General features: G+C 56.0%; 5 protein-coding genes across 5 annotated transcripts; 1 reads left to right on the top strand and 4 right to left on the bottom strand.

Annotated features, from left to right (window-relative positions):
- Positions 1-263: 263 nt before the first annotated feature.
- On the bottom strand, positions 264-3,182 carry YAK1 (dual specificity protein kinase yak1; the record flags this gene model as incomplete). Its single annotated transcript, XM_071066446.1, has 5 exons — positions 264-1,090; positions 1,146-1,884; positions 1,937-2,096; positions 2,153-2,352; positions 2,418-3,182. 5 exons carry the CDS (start codon positions 3,180-3,182, stop codon positions 264-266), a joined length of 2,691 nt encoding a protein of 896 aa, XP_070922547.1.
- Positions 3,183-5,961: 2,779 nt separating this feature from the next.
- Positions 5,962-7,681, bottom strand: PUB1 (E3 ubiquitin-protein ligase pub1; the record flags this gene model as incomplete). The annotated part of the gene is made up of 5 exons (XM_071066445.1): positions 5,962-6,164; positions 6,220-6,340; positions 6,396-7,043; positions 7,105-7,200; positions 7,304-7,681. The coding sequence occupies 5 exons, from the start codon at positions 7,679-7,681 to the stop codon at positions 5,962-5,964; spliced, it is 1,446 nt and encodes a 481-aa protein (XP_070922546.1).
- A 1,917-nt stretch (positions 7,682-9,598) lies between these two features.
- On the top strand, positions 9,599-10,922 carry MFIFM68171_11025 (uncharacterized protein; the record flags this gene model as incomplete). Its single annotated transcript, XM_071066444.1, has 3 exons — positions 9,599-9,664; positions 9,729-9,872; positions 9,924-10,922. The coding sequence occupies 3 exons, from the start codon at positions 9,599-9,601 to the stop codon at positions 10,920-10,922; spliced, it is 1,209 nt and encodes a 402-aa protein (XP_070922545.1).
- Positions 10,923-11,258: 336 nt separating this feature from the next.
- On the bottom strand, positions 11,259-12,515 carry MFIFM68171_11024 (Glycoside hydrolase family 5 domain-containing protein; the record flags this gene model as incomplete). The annotated part of the gene is made up of 1 exon (XM_071066443.1): positions 11,259-12,515. The coding sequence occupies one exon, from the start codon at positions 12,513-12,515 to the stop codon at positions 11,259-11,261; it is 1,257 nt and encodes a 418-aa protein (XP_070922544.1).
- A 1,672-nt stretch (positions 12,516-14,187) lies between these two features.
- MFIFM68171_11023 (PH domain-containing protein) lies at positions 14,188-15,474 on the bottom strand (the record flags this gene model as incomplete). The annotated part of the gene is made up of 2 exons (XM_071066442.1): positions 14,188-15,198; positions 15,268-15,474. The coding sequence occupies 2 exons, from the start codon at positions 15,472-15,474 to the stop codon at positions 14,188-14,190; spliced, it is 1,218 nt and encodes a 405-aa protein (XP_070922543.1).
- Between the last annotated feature and the right edge of the window lie 83 nt (positions 15,475-15,557).

Genomic DNA, 15,557 nt, shown 5'->3' with positions numbered 1-15,557 from the left:
ATTGCAGAGACTAATCTCGTATGTTGCGTGCATGCCTCACTCATCCAAGATAGGACACGCACAGCGGGCAAGATAAATGAGGATGACGACGATGACGACGTTTGATGATGATGATGATGATGATGATGATGATGATGCAAATGGGGTAACTAGCAAGTTCGAAGAACGCCGAATTGCAACGCAACCGTAACAAATAGAGGCGAGATCAATCTCCTCTGCATCTTTGTTATCCAACTACCACCGGATCTCTCGCGCTCAACGCTTCAGTGCCAAGGGGTCTGGCCGCTGCTGCCCATGAAGCCTTCTTCAAGCGTCCGCTCCTCCAGGTTTCGAATGAAATCGCGATTCCCTCGTCCCGTCTGCTGCGCTCGGCTCCCTCTCCTCACCGCCCTGCCCGGTGTCTGGTGGTCCATACCTGCTAAGCCCTCAGGAGGTGGTGGGTAATACGCAGGGCTGGGCTGGAGCCGAATAGGTTGGGTGGGGTCGAGGTGGCTGGCAACCCTCTGGATCGCGGCGGGGATTCCGCTCTGTTGCTGCTCCATTGTTGAAGCTCGCTGCCTTGGCCGGCCTTGCTGCGAGTACATGTTGGACTGCGGAATGCCTGCCGAATAGTTGGCTGGCGGCATCTGGACGGGTCCCTGTGACATGCTCATCTGGCCATATGCGCTCGACTGGCCAGAATACGGAGGCGGAGCCCCCGAATGTGCGCCGCCGGGGGAGTACATGCTGCTATTCGCATACATGGATGGCGGTTGCGCATGGCCCTGCTGCTGGTATTGTCCGGTAACCACGGAGCCATAGGCCCCTGGGCCTGTTGGGTTGGGATGCGCCTGAGCCTGGGCCTGAGCTTGGGCAGCCTGCGCTCTCTGTTTGCTCATCGCCTCCGCCTGCAGCTGTTGTTGCGTGCCGGGAGCTGGTGACCGGTTCAAGGAGCTCGACTTGAGGTTCATGGGCGGCACAAACTGTCCTGTATATTTTTGTTGTGTGATGAAAGGATGCAACTTCGCTTGCTGCGGCGACCATCTCTCGAGCGGATTGATGGTCAATAGGCCCCTCACAAAGTCTATAAAGGCGATGCGGTTGTTCATCTCTAAAACGAGTGAGTCAGCTCCGTCCACACAGGCCGGAGATTGCTTGTAACGTACCTCTATCGATCTCTGACTGCTTCATATTCTTTCGAGGCATCGGATATGACTTAATAATCTCTGGTAATGTGTTTGCCTGGAAGTACTTCTTGCTCGGCTGTTCCTTTGTGCCGCGCTCTCTCGAGTATTGCTCCATGCTCTTCAGGTGGTAAGTCCGCCTCCCGAATTCATCCTGCCTCTTTTCGAAGAAGTCCCCAGCTTGCTTGCCCATCTCGATCATCCAATTCGGGGGGTTGCCGAGCATCTCGACGATTCGCGAAACCTGGTTGTATTCTGACGAACCCGGGAATAGGGGGAGTCCCAGGAACAATTCGACCACGATGCAACCTAGCGACCACATGTCGATGGCGGAAGAGTAGGGCAGGCCGAGTAGCACCTCGGGTGACCGGTAGAACCTGGACTGGATGTACGTGTACACAGTCTGTCGCTCGTCGCACGCGGACCCAAAATCGATGATCTTGATTATCGGGCTCTCGAGGTTCTTCAGGAGGATATTTTCCGGTTTCAGATCGCAGTGGATCAGCCTCGCCTTGTTCAACAGCGCCAACCCGTTAAGGAGCTGTTGGGCAAAGACTCGGACGAGGGTCGTGCTCAGGCCGCGGAACTGATTCTGTTTGATCAGCTCATAGAGGTTCACACTCAGCAGCTCAAAGACTAAGCATAGATGTTGCCTGTGAATGAAGGTGTCCTTGAGCCGCAAGAGATGGTGGTCGTCGTTTTTGTCCAGCTTGGTATTAAGCTGGGCGGCGGTTAGCGCAGGGCGGCCGAGGTAGCGGACCACGGTAACTTACTAGATCCAAGACGGACACTTCCATCATGCTCTGGTTGAAGTAGGCGGTGCGGTTCTTGATTACCTTTACCGCAACCACCTCCTGCGTCTTGAGGTTTTGGCACTTGACAACCTGGCCGAATGTCCCCTGGCCGAGGACGTCCAGGATCAAATATCGGTTCCTGGGAAAGCAATTAGCCATCGAGATCTCTCATCGGGCCGCAGGAAATGGCCGTACTTGTGCCCCGCCTCCTCAGAGCCAAGAATATCGTTAACATAGAGAATGTAGTCACTGTCTTCGTTATCGTAGCCATCGTTCTTGACTCCTTTGCTCGGCTTTGTCAAGACCCGGCGAGGGTTTCGCGATGATTCGTACTTGAAGCCGGGGTTGCAGATTCGATAGGTGGCGGGCAGATGAACGGTGAGGGCTTGGAGGGGCTGTCGACGCGGGTCAGCGGCTTGGGCGGCAAGCGAGTCGGTTGGACGGCCGGGGGCCTACTCACGCTGATAAACCCTCCTTCAGGGTTAGCCCGTCGGAATGGCGGTTGATCGTTGACCTTCGGCCTTAGATCTGTCGGTCCCCGGATCCTCTTAAATTCTGGAACAGGACCCTTGTCGCTCATTGACATGCCCGATTGCGGGGCACGTTTCGGGGACTTGGGGTCCGCGTAAGAGCCGTCCATGGGGGTCACGGATGAAGGCGAGTAGCTTTCCGGCCCGGATGTGTAGGAATTGATGGGCGGCAGCTGGGGGGCCGCCTGACGGGTGGTATAGTAGGAGCTTTGCGGGGCGTAGTCCGACGGCCGGGTGGGCGACTGCCGTTGGGCGGGCTGCTGCGAGAACTGGCTGGCGCCGGCAGACTTTGGGCCGTACGGCGATGTGGGGGACAGAACCTCCATGGGCGAGTATCGCTGCGCGGCGGCAGACGGCTCTTGCTGGAGGTTTGCGGCTCGGCCGCCCGAGAGGTGCTGTTGATGATGGGGTCTCATGGGATAGGTGACCGTCGAATTCATGGCGCCGTAGGAATCGTGGGCATCCTGCATCTGGACGTCGCCGTTTCCGTCGCGCATCTGGGGGCTCGTCATTGGCGATGTCGCCGACGACGGGTTCAAGCCGCCTTGGTACTGATCATACTTGAAGCCGGCCGGGGGTTGCGCCGAGGCCTGGGCGCTGCTGCCATAGTCCCGCGGGGCCATCTGGCTGTTGCCATTATATCGTCTCTGAGCGCTGGCGCCGGCAGCATCGTTGTACGCCTGCCATTGCTCCATAGCTGCTGGAACAAGGGGACGACGCTTCGTAGGGTTTGCCGTTGTGATGCTGTGTTGATGTTTCGCGGCAAGCCCAGGTTAAGGCAGGTGAGTTTTGGGGTCCTTTGGGCTCTCGTGTACGGAGGGCGGGGGAGGGACCCGCACCAGCAGAAAGCGGGTCGGCGACTAAGGCAAAGGTCTCAGGGATGGAGCAGCTCAGAGCGAAGTGCTAACGTATGGGAGGGCGCTTGGGCGGACGCGTTTTGCAGGGAGCGCAGGACCCGCACGGCGCCCGAGATGGACGGACCAACAAAAAAACGAGGTGGGAATAGACGGACGTGAGGGAAATTCGCTCTGGCCAGATGCGAAGCACGGGATGCGGCCAAGAGTTGGTCAAGATTTCATTGTGACATCGTTTTGGGTGTGCGCACCTCGAAACAATACGGGTGTCGGTTAGAAGTGCCCGATGATGATCTCAGCGATGGGGGAATTGGAAGTGGAAGGTAAGATCAGGTTCCTGGACCAGCCGGGGCCCCTGCAAGTTTGCAACCCCAAACGAGTGCTGAGAACCTGAGAACCTTGCCCAGGTTGCTAGGTAGGCGAGCCAACCCCGCCGTCAGTTTTGAGTTTTGGGCTGCGCTGGGCAGCTGCAACTGGAGTTCTTCCACAGCTGACCAAAGCTATGGGTAGTACCATGCCTCTGTGAACCTGATAAGGAAACCAGAAGAAACAATGGAATGGTCCCGGTATTCGTTTTGTTGATCAAAGACGGTCAAGATGCTTTTCAAGCCGGGGATTTCAGAGTTCAGAGCAGCCTACCCGCCCCCCCCCCCCCCCAAAAAAAAAAAAAAAAAAAAAAAAAAAAAAAAAAAAAAAATTACCCCACCTAACACAGAACGGTCGATTTCCACAAGACTTGAAGATGCAGTCAACATGTGCCAGTTGCGCCGGCAGAAAACAAGGCGCCCAGCAACGCTTCAGCCCCCGATAATAAGTATATCCTGGCATTTACTAGTGCTAGAGACGGGCATTGTAAGATGAGCTGTTCAAGAACGGAGCCTGGTGAAAGCCATAGCAACATTCGGGTGCCTCCTGCGTCACATGCGTATTATTATACCCTAGACGTAGGTATTTACCAGGTTCTCATGGTGCGCGACTGCGACTGGGGGTAATTACCAAGTAATATGCACGAGCTGTAACAAATCTCCAGCAGTTGGTAAGGTACTTGGCCTACAGTACCAGAACTAGAGTTTACCACCGTAAGGCATGTTAACGTAAGGTGTTTCTCACTCGAGTCAGGTAGGGACTCAAGTAATCTGTGCAGACCCAGTGATTGTAGGATCGCCGGAACCCACAAAGCAAGGCAGGCGGTCCTGTCCTTTGCTCCGAACATAATGCCCCACGCCCCAGAGTTCTCGATTGACTTCTCGGCGCCTAAAACAAGATAGCCGGCGTTAGATCTCTTTGTTGATCGCGCATCCACAGCGACTGCATACGTTCGTAAACTCAATCCGGCACGTCTCCTGGAAATCTGAATTGTGCATGCTCGCGGGGGGGGCGGCATAAGCACAAACATCAGCTAAGTGAGAGATTGGGCATCAACCGCAAATCACCGCCACCGGGTTGCCCCCATCGACGAAAATCCATCACCCTGTAGCCGCCCCTCCAAAAAAAAGCCAATAATACGCCCTTTCATCACCGCAACCCGTCATTGGGCGGAGTGCGGTAAGCAATTGGCCACAGAAATACCCATTCAACTTGACCACACCACGCCACCCTGGAATCAGTCAGATCGCCAAAGACGAGCTGGAATGATCACCAAGAAACGAAGTACACAATGGGCGAAAACGTTGGGACAACAGACCAAAAGAATCTTTTCCAATCTTCCATTCTCCTCTCAATAACATAAAAAGAGTGGGATAACCAAAAATGGGTAATAATAGTAATAATAATAAACGAAATAAGAAAATGACATATAAAAAAAACAACCAAAAAAACAGCAGCGGTTGTACAGCCAGCCCAAGTTTTCCCTCATGACAACATCCTGCCTCTTTCTTTGCCCCCCGGTCGCGAAGAAATAGTAGAACGATCAGAAGTTGCCCGTCGCCTGCATGCCTGACCGACCGACTGATTCGAGAGCAAAAATATTGGCTCCTTGACTCCAATGGATCCATAGCAGTGTGAAGTGAGGGAAAACAAATCTCAGACCCGCCTTTTATTCCCCGGAAGACCTAGTTAGGGAAATGTGGTTCTGTAGCCCATTAAGTCAAATCAAGAAAACTCGTCAACTCGTCAACAAAGGAAGGCCGGCCAGCGAAAGAAGAATTTATGTAATGCTTCAAGTGGTATCCAGCGGGGTGAGACAAGTAGGGAAAACAAGTGAAAACCGGAAATCACGAGAGTTTTGTGCAGAGATGAAAACGTGCAGCTACAAGACCCAGAGGGAAAAGTAGGTCGTGCCCGTGGGAATCACTAGCAGAAGAAGACGAGAAACACATTCGCGTAGTACATCAAATCAAGGCGCAAAAGTAAAGCAAAGCAAAGCAAGCACCCAGTTTCCCAGCCAAAAGTTCCCCGAAAATCAACTTGATAGCTGTCTGAAGGTTCCTCAGATCATGAAAGAAGACGACGTTTTGGCGCAGATGAATCTGAAAGGCCCCCGTCCTGGGAAGCTGAGAGAGAAAGTAGAACGCAAACTTCAAGTTTCCCGCCAATGCATGACGAAAAAGAAGGCGCGAAAAGCAAGGCATGCCGAAGATGCCGTCGAGCTCGAGCTCAGCGCCGGCCTATCTCGGCGCGTCTATCCCTGGTAGCTAGAGAAACCGCCGTTGTTGAAGTTCTGGCCAGGGGGGGGCTGGTTCCACTGAGCGTTGGACTGCTGGCCGCGGCCGTAACCACCTGCGCTGGGGGGGCCACTGTATCCCATCGGCTGGCCGCCGTAGCCCGCCGGCGACTGAGCCTGGGGGCCGCCGTAGCCGCCCTGCTGACCTGGACCATAGGAGCCTATACTTAGCGTCAGCGACCAAGTTCAATGAAACCGCATTCCGAAGCTACCCACCACCGTACTGGTTGAAGTACGTAGAGGGCGTACCGGGATAACCAGGCGTCTGAGCGCTCTGAGGACTGTACTGCTGGTTCGGATCGAACTGCTGATGGTTCGGAGTCTTGTCCTTGCCCCACTATGCCCGTGTTAGATTCGTAAACCAGCCAAAGACCGCAGAAGGGAATACGTACGCTGCACTTGAGCGGGCGACCATTAACATTATAGCCGTTCAGTTGACAAATCGCCATGGCGGCGTTCTCGTGGCTGTCCATCTTAATGAAAGCGAATCCGCGGTCCGCCTGGAAACGAGATTCAACGACGAAGCCAAAGTTCTGGAACAGAGGAACAAGGTCGTTCTGGGTCGTGTACGGGGTCAAGTTGCCGACATAGCAGGTGGTCTGCCAAGCCGGCGTCTGGTTGACAATCATGTCATAGCTATGAACGCCATGAGTGGGGAAATGGTGGTGACCATACGGGGTGGTCGGCGTCATTCCCATCTGCTGCATCGCCTGCTGCTGAGCGATAGAGGGCTGGCCCTTCTGGTTGGCCCAGTTGCAGCGGATAGCGCGGGATCCAAGCCACTCGCCATCCATGGAGCTCAACGCCTTCTCAGCATCGGGGCGCTCGCGGAAAGCAACGAATCCGTAGCCACGAGAGCGGCCCGTCTTCATATCCCACATGACGCGAGCCTCGGAAACGGATCCGAAGGCGGAGAAGGCCTGGAGAAGGACCTCATCATTCACCTCATTGGAGAGATCGCCAACGAAGATGTGGAAGTGGTTCGAGGTATCCTCTTTGTTCGCATTGTTGGACTGGTAGGCCCAGTTGACACGAATTTCCTAGCAGAGCCAGTCAACATCGATTATCTCGGTTGTATAGTGCGGTTCGGGTCGAACATACCGATTGATGGACGCGACGGCCGTTCAGCGTCTGCATAGCGCGTTCGGCAGCACCGGGATCATCGTACTCGACGAAGCCATAGTTGTAGCCCTTAGCCTAAAGCATCCAAGATGCGTCAGCAGATGTGTCAGCGAATAGGCCTGCCGGGCGATAAAAAAAAAAAGAAAAGAAAAAAAGAAAAAAAAAAATTCTCGCTTACGTTCTTGTCAGGAATGATCTTGACGTTCTGAACATGGCCGGTCGTCTCGAAGATCTGACGCAGGACATCTTCAGTGACGCGGGGATCCAGGCCTCCAACATACAGAGCACGCTTGTTTGGCTCCGGGGCAGCGCGGCGACCGAACGGACCGCCGCTGGTGGGCGACATGATGCCGCTCTTGTCACCGCCGCCGCCCATCGGAGAAGTGATCGCGGTCGGGATCGGGTTCGTGTTCTGCGGGATATGCAGAGGCGGAGGCGGCATGTGAGCGGGGTTCGAGGGAGCGTTCTGACCGTTCTCGTAGCCCGGAGCACCGGCGTTGGGCTGGGGCGGGGGAGGCAGTTGACCAGAGGTCGTGGAAGGACCGTTGTCAGCCATCTTGGAGCAAGCCGTAGCAAGGGAGTCGCTTGGTGGAAGAGTGCAAGATCGCGACGACGAATAGAAGAGATGGCGCAGGGCTTTTCTTGGCAGCGCGAAAACCCCACTGAGGAGACGTCTCCGTCAAGGGTGCTTATTGCAGCGCGGCTGAAATCCCGGACCACGCAGCGCTTCCTGGCTGGAAGAACGAGAAAAGAGGGAGAAGAAGGCGGTGCTTCGAGCTCGCGTATTCTTCTCGCAGCGCAGTCGTGCGAGCAACAACGCAGTGCGGCTACCACGGAGGAACTGAAATGAATAGGTCGCGCCTGCCGCGAATTGCGAATTGCGAACCGCGAATTGCGAACTTGCGAATCGGGCTATTCAAACCAGAGGCGGGACTTGAGAGCTGCTCAAGTTGCGCCGAGAAAAGAGGGCTGGTTCAAAGCACAGACTTGCTCGGCGAAGAGGGCAACCGTCGCCGGAGACGACCGAAGGAGACGAATGTCAACGGAAGACGACAAAAACACGGCGTGCCAGGAGAAGCACGGCGGCGGAAGTTGAGATTCGAACTGCGACGAGGAGACGACGGTGTCGAGAAAGACCCAAGACAGAACAAGGAGGACGACGACGACGACGATGATGATAAGGGAAATAGATGTGAAAACAGCGTAAGAGTAAAAAGATGCCGGCCGTCAAAGGAGAAGCCCCCTGGATATCACAACAACAACAGCCGATCCAGAAGGATGCTCGCCAGAACTCCTCGATGGTCGAACGAGGTGAGGGGGAAAGAAAAATTCAAAGAGGGAGAAAGCTGCAGGCGTGACGAGGAGGGGAGGATTTTGACGGTGCCATTGTTCTGGGATTGGCAGCGAGGCATCACTGATTGGGACGAAGGGCAAGGACGTACGGGCCCCTAAGTGATCATAGCGTGCTGCCCCTCTCAAGCCGTCCGTCACCAGGCGGGATGAGACATTCAGGCCTGCCGGTGGTGTTCCGCTGCAGGCTGACCCCCTTGGCTGTGCAGCTCGCAGGGACTGAAGAATCTAAAGATGGTGCAGAGTCAGGGTAGGTTCACAGTATCGTGCAGATAAATTGGTCGCGGCGGTTTATCATGCTTGGTGCCGTCCTGCTATCATATCTACGGGTTGTTACTCGCTGAACCAGTGTTCCGGAATTTGGTGAATCAAGACAATTCATGTCTCTTTCCACACCTGATTTGATGTGGCCCGGGAGCACAAACGGCCAAGAACTGGACAAGAGATTTGAATGTCAGGCCCGGTGCCCCACACGGCTTTGGCCAGGGTTCTGGGAGACTGTTGGTAGTTTGTAGCCTACCGTACGTAGGCCAGCAGCGAACGGGCCAAACGAATCACTGGATAAGAAAAAGAAAAAAAAAAAAAGGATAAAAAAGAAAACCGACCCGCTGCGATACTCAATGCTAACAATTAGAGCACGTTCTTCCAAGATTGTAGTTGGACTGACCACATGATGCATTCCAGCGGGAGGAACCTTCGCCTCGTCTGATATGGGATGCAGGACGTGCGATGGCGGGGTCAGCAGGCGATCCTGGGGCTCCTGGGCAAACCTTACTGGGTTTAGGCGCACCCCAGGCGTCTTATCAAGTGATTGGCCCACAAAGAGCAGGGAAGCTGCACGCTTGCTTGACGCTGTGGGACGTGCAAGATGCACTTTAGCGAGCTCACTTTCGAACTCCATCAAAGTTGGTTCAGGAACCGTGAGCAATGCCGCCGTCGGCTTGCAAGTCTTGACACGTCCATCATCATATCTCATTGCCCACGGCCTTGATCAAGCGGTGAGGCGGTATATCCTCGATTCTACGGCCTGTTCACGGCCCATCTTTTGAATTTGTTGCGACCTGGCTTCGAATTGCTTCTAACTCTGTTTCGAAACAACACTATATATCTACGTTCCACCGAGATGGCGCCCCGCCCGCAAGGCGGGCAGCGGCCGGCGGACATCCTGCCGCACATCCTCAATGAGATCGTATGTGCTTCGCCTTCGCCTTCGCCTCCGTCTGCGACATTCATGTGCTGACCGGACACCTCAGGTCGTCGCAACTGGCAAGGCTTTCAAGGCCGCCAAACAGGACGGCACTGCAAGCCTCGCCGAGGTCGCTGCGGCGATGGAGGCGAGGGTTCCCGCTTCAATTGAGAGATTTAACTGGACGCTAGACGATCTAGAAAGTGACATCGTAAGTGCATTCGTGGTCCGACAATGCCGAGTCCGCCCTGACGTCGCAAAGCTCCGGGCCAAGGCCGTCTTCACGCGAGATCTCAATCTGCGAAGGGCAAATCGCAAGCCGCCACAGATAGAGCAGCAGCCGGTTGCCCCCCCGGCACCAATGACTGTTGACTTGACGTCCCCGAGGATGGTGGCAAAGGAGATTCCCACAGGCCAGTCGGCCCCTTCGCGGCCTGGAAACCCGGCTGACAAACCGGTCGCCCCGTTCCCGAATATGGGGTTTGATGTCACGTCGCCAGAAGTAGCTGCGGTACCCAGCCCGAAAATGACTCCCAAACTCAAAGAGGCCAAGAACCTTGCCCGGCCCGCCATGGCCGCAACCGCAACCGCAACCGCGGCCCCAGCCACCACCACAACCGCGGCCGGCAGGCCCGCCAGCGCGCCGCCAAAGAAGGAGACTAAGATTCCGCCGCCCCAGATACCCAAGCCGGGCACTGGCGCGGCATCAGTCAACCAGAGCCCTATCCCCACTCAAGCGCAAATCAAGGCGTCCTCAGTCCCGGCGCCAAACTTCCCGCCACCAGCGGCCGCACCGAACAATACACCAGCCGCCGTCGGGGGGCACGAGAATCTCTTCACTGACATGACGTTTTCTCTAGTGCCGCCAGGGGAGGCACAACCACAGGGCCAAAAGGAAGCGCCGGCGCCGGCGCCAGCTCCGCAAGCGCAGCGAAAGCAATCGCAACCGCAACCACCCGTCATCGACCTTACAAATATCGGGTCCGGATCCGGAGCGGGGGATGCGGGTGGGGAGGCACCTGCATCCGTAACCAACCCGAACTCCGGCAGAGCGGGCGAGGACACCAGTATCACCGACATTGATGCCGAGATCAACGGGCTGTTTGATCTGGGGCCTGGGGGCATAGACGATGTGGACCTCAGCTACGGTCTTGATGGTGATCACGGGGACAACAGCAACTTCAACGACATGTACTTTGGGGGGGGCGACAGTAGTGCGGCGGCCGAGTTCGATGATACCTATTTCAATCTCAATGGGTGATGATAATAGCAAAGATGTATCTTTTCTGGATCGGGTGTATGGTGTTTTATTTTCCTTCTTTTCGTCTCTTTTCTTTTCCTTTTTTTTTTTTTTTCTCCCTCTGGAGACGTGTAGCTACATAGGCAGATACCATTTAGGCCGGCGTTTCTCGGCGGGATTCTCATTGAAACTTTCTGATAAAGATATCATTACTATTTGACTACTGCAAGGCTAACTAACCTACCTAAGGGGCCTCGCCAGCTAACCCTTTTGAACCCTTCGTCAAGACCGCCCCCCGAACAGAGTATGCCCAATATATACGCACGAAGAAAGAATATCCTGGGAACGAAAAGCCATCTACGGACCCTGTGTCATCTGCCATATATTCTTCAATCTCTTAGGGAACCCCTCATTCCTCCACCCCTTCCACTCATAATCCATCAGGCCCCAGCTCTCGTCATGGTCCACGTTGCCCTGCCTCACATAGTAACTGCCCTGGATCGCCCACACGGCCCACTCGGCGTCGTTGCTCTCCAGATACGACACCAAGCACTCCAGGTACCGATTGTCCTGCTCGTTCAGGCCGTCAAACTCGCCACCCGTCATGCCGACGCCAAACTCGCTCATCATCAGCGGGCCCGTGTAGGGCTTGCCCTGCTCGAGCACGAAGCCGGAGAACAGGCCGTACTGCGCCTTGACCAGGTCGCAGTTCTTGAAGGGGTCGGGGAAGGTGACGGTGAAGCTGTAGGCGTGCATCTCCCAGACGTGCTTGCCGGGCCATCCGGACGTGTCGAGCATGTCGCCGGTGCGGATGTGGAGCAGGTCGGTGGAGCTCTGGACGCCGCCCACGACGACGAGGAGGTCCGGGTGGGTGCGGTGGACCAGGTCGCCGGCCTGCTTGACGAAGCGGTACCAGTCGGCGCGGCCGTTGAGGTCCTGCAGCAGGAAGGCGCGCAGCTCGTTGCGCAGCCCCATGGCCACCACCCCCCGGTGCGACTGCGCCCACGCCGCCATCGACTGCAGGCCCGTCAGCCAGTCCTGCGTGTGGAAGAAGCGGCTGTTCCACGGGTTGTAGCCAAACGCCTCGTCCCACCACCCGTTGCCGTCCGTCAGGTCGCAGCACCACGACGCCTTGGACACGTGGTTATCCAGCATGGTCATGATGCCGCGCGCCCAGAGGCCGTCGACGGCGGCGGCGAAGACGTCGCGCGTCGTGGCGTTGGCCACCCACGGGTTGTGCGAGAGGATCTGCGTGTAGATGGCCGTCATGTTGGCGACGGGGACGCCTGCGGCAGAGGCGGCAGCCGTGAAGGACTCGGAGACGGGCATGGCCGGGTCCAGGGCGTGGTCGGTGCTGTACGTGAGGCGGACGCAGTTGAAGCCTTGCTGGTCGATCCAGTCGATGATGTAGTCCATCGACTGGCGGTGCAGGCCCTCGGGGATGTTGGCTTCCATGTGCCCGGCCCAGTTGACGCAGCGGAGCTTGACGCGGTTGTTGTTGGCGTCGAGGATCCAGCGGCTGGATGACATGAGGGGGAGGGCTGGCGGCTCGGCGGCGTGAATTAGGGGTAGGAGGAGGCCTAGGACGGCCAGGAGACGACCGAGTTGAGCCATGATGGCTGGTACAACCCCTAGCCTAGAGTTGCGATATGGATGGGTTGAGTAGGTATAGACGGACCGAGTGTTCAGACAAAAAATCAATACAGTTATATGATGTTAGAGAGCTTCTAGCTTGCGGCGTAGGGAGTAGAACGTGGAAACGAGTGAAGCCTTCTCGTGGCCCAGTCCAACTCAGACGGCGGCAAGCCCAAGGGAACGTCTACCCCGAGAAACGAATGGTGGCAAGAGCGAGCGAGGCCAAGGGCAGCGTTTGCCCTTGCGTATTATAAGAGTGTCTGCAGCGCCGGCCGTCGAGTTGCACTTCACATCTTGGGGCTCGCCCTTGGATCAGATGCGGCGTAGCCGGCGCCGTCGATTTATACCATGTGTGCATCATTGGCCACCCCCTTGGCCATAAATCAGGGCATACTGGGTAGCACCGGCCTACAGATGATCTCTTCCCGGATAGGGGGTTGCAGTGACGTTACTGGCGAACCACACCAGGACAGTCTGCGAGGATTGCTGGGCGCTGCCGGTGCTACTCCCAGTTCCATAGGAGAGGGAAAGTACTTGAGTTTAGCCCCGCGAGAGCAGCGCCATACGTAGCGCGACAACGGGAGTTCTCCTTTTTAAGGAAGTCAAAAAATCTCTGGGCAGCTTTGCTCAACCCGTGGTTCTGGCTTATGATTGGAAGTTGCCGGAAATGGGGTTAATGAGGTAAGAAGCGAATGGCAGGGCGGGGGGCGGGGACTTTGGGATCTGGGGAAGTCAGAGAGACCTTGTTATCCCTCCGCTACCTTAATCCATCAAGTGCCGATGGAATGTGACCACTCAGACTTCGTGTTGGAAGAACAGGGAGGTCGCCACAGTTCCTACCATCATGCGAGGCCCATCAGCTAGGAAGGTGGGTAGTCGAAACCCCATGTCGCGGAGTAGTTGACCTTCCCTGGTCTATCGCCCGAGTCCGCCGCCGGACCGCATCAGACGATGCAAGGCACCGTCCTGAGATTGGTCAGTTGGACCACTGTAAGGTGCACAGGTGCTCGAACCAAGCCTGGGACCATATTGCAGTGTGGCGTTGTGCATGCTGAACATTCATGTGCGGCCAAGTTGTGAGGCCTCGTTGGGCCCCGTGGCTAGTCTTAGTGATCTGAGGGGTCTTGCCACGCTCCCCAAGATCTGATACCTCTTGTTCCAGGCGACATTCAGCTCTCCCCCGACCGCTCCTTCACCATAAACAGGTTTGGTCATATCCAACTTTGAAGCACAAATCCCCTGTGACCTACATATATCCCAAGAGTAAAATGACAAGCACAGCACATACTCCATGTCAAAGATCGGGGCTCTGTTTGCCCGCATTTCGGCCGGCCTCCACTCTGCACTGCAATATGGAACAACCCAATATGAATAAATAACACTCGTGTGAATTGCTGGCTTCCGCCACCAAGTCAACGCTTCTTAAAAATTATGCAATAAGTGTACGAAGAATGTCGGGGGCTGCTTCCAGCGAGCCAGAATTGGTATAACTAGGTACAGGCCAACTCATTCATATATCGTAAAATCGTCAAAGATGAACAAAAGAAAGTCGCGCTGCAAGCGCCATTAGGACTTTGCCATGAGCCACGCCGGCGATATACATCAGCCAGGATGAATATGTCCAAGAAAAAGAGAGAAAAATTAGTGGCGCCTAGTTAGGCAGCTGAGGATGAGGTTTGGCGGCGGTCTCTGCCTTGGCCTCCAGTTCGCGCCGCTTTGCCAGCAGACTCTTGAACGCGCCCAGGCATTGCACCAGGGCTTCTTCGTCGCGTGTGGCGAAGCGATAGCTCTTCTCGTCGGTGATGATTTGCAGGCAGTGTGTCTTGGTCCGGCTCAGGGGGTCGATGTCGACGACGTTGACGATCGAGGACATGTAGACGAGAAACAGGACCGACGACTCTGCCTCGTCCTTGTACAGAATGAAGTTCCTTGGGCGCAGGACGGCCCAAGACTTCTTCCACTGCCGCACCCCTCCTTTGCTGCGCAGGAACCACATCCAACCCTGCCAGACTACGCGGTCCGGATCGCTGTCGAGGTGGATGCCGCTGGCTTGGCTGGCATTCAGCGGCGCTGACGCCGGCCTGTTCGGCCCAGGTGAGGTCGGCGGAGGCTGGACAGCCAGGCTCTCGAACGAGGCGCCCGGAATTCGCTGAACGTCAGAGTCAGAGAAGTCAGAGTGACTCGCCAGTTCGGCCCCCGAGAGTCCAGACGAGTCGAGCTGCGACGGCCGCCTGGCATAGGGCTTTGCGAAACTGCGGACAGGAGGCTCGAGCGGCTCCGGAGAACTTGATGCGAGGCGGTCTAGCGAGGACACGGGGCGGTTGGGAGTCATGTCCTTGACCTGGTCGCCGCTGAAGAAAGAGGGCTGTCGGACCACCGGGCTTGCCAGAAACATCTCCTCCTCCTCCTCCTCGATCCTAGCATCCCGCCTAATCAGCTCGACCCATTCCTGAGCGTCCCGTAGCGTTGGGGCTTGGAAATGGTAGTTTTTCGAAGGAGAGAACAGGCCAAACACGTTGTCTCGCTTGTTCTTCGGGTCCTTCAGCAGCGTCACGGCTGTCAAGTCTGACAGAAAGATCTTGCGGCGAAGCTTTTCCTCCTTGTCCGACTTGTATATGGAGAGTGCGTTGGGCCGTAGCACTAGATAGATCGTCCTCCATGTCTGCGCCTGGCTGTTAGGACACTATTCTCTGTATCTATCGACGGCCCAAGCACATCAGGAGTTTCTTACCTTTGTCTTTTGGGTCCGCTTCTGCACGTAGCCGCTTTTGATGACGCGGTCAAACTCGAAGCTGCCGTTCTGGTTAACGGGCGAGTACGTGTCGACGGCGAGACGGTTTCTCGGTTTGGCAGCGGTGGAGGCTTCCGCATCTGCTCGGCTGTCTTGCGGATTGGTGCCTATGGACAAGGCCGCCAGTTGTGTCTGAACTTGTGCCATGTCGAAGGGCGCATGTAAACAAAATGAATTCAATTGTGATGTATACGGAGAAGCGTGTAAGTCGAGATGTCGGTCGAAAAAAT

Source organism: Madurella fahalii (assembly GCF_045866475.1).
Source record: "Madurella fahalii IFM 68171 DNA, scaffold_6, whole genome shotgun sequence".
Classification (NCBI taxonomy): Eukaryota; Fungi; Ascomycota; class Sordariomycetes; order Sordariales; genus Madurella; species Madurella fahalii.
This window is presented reverse-complemented; position numbering and strand designations above follow the sequence as displayed.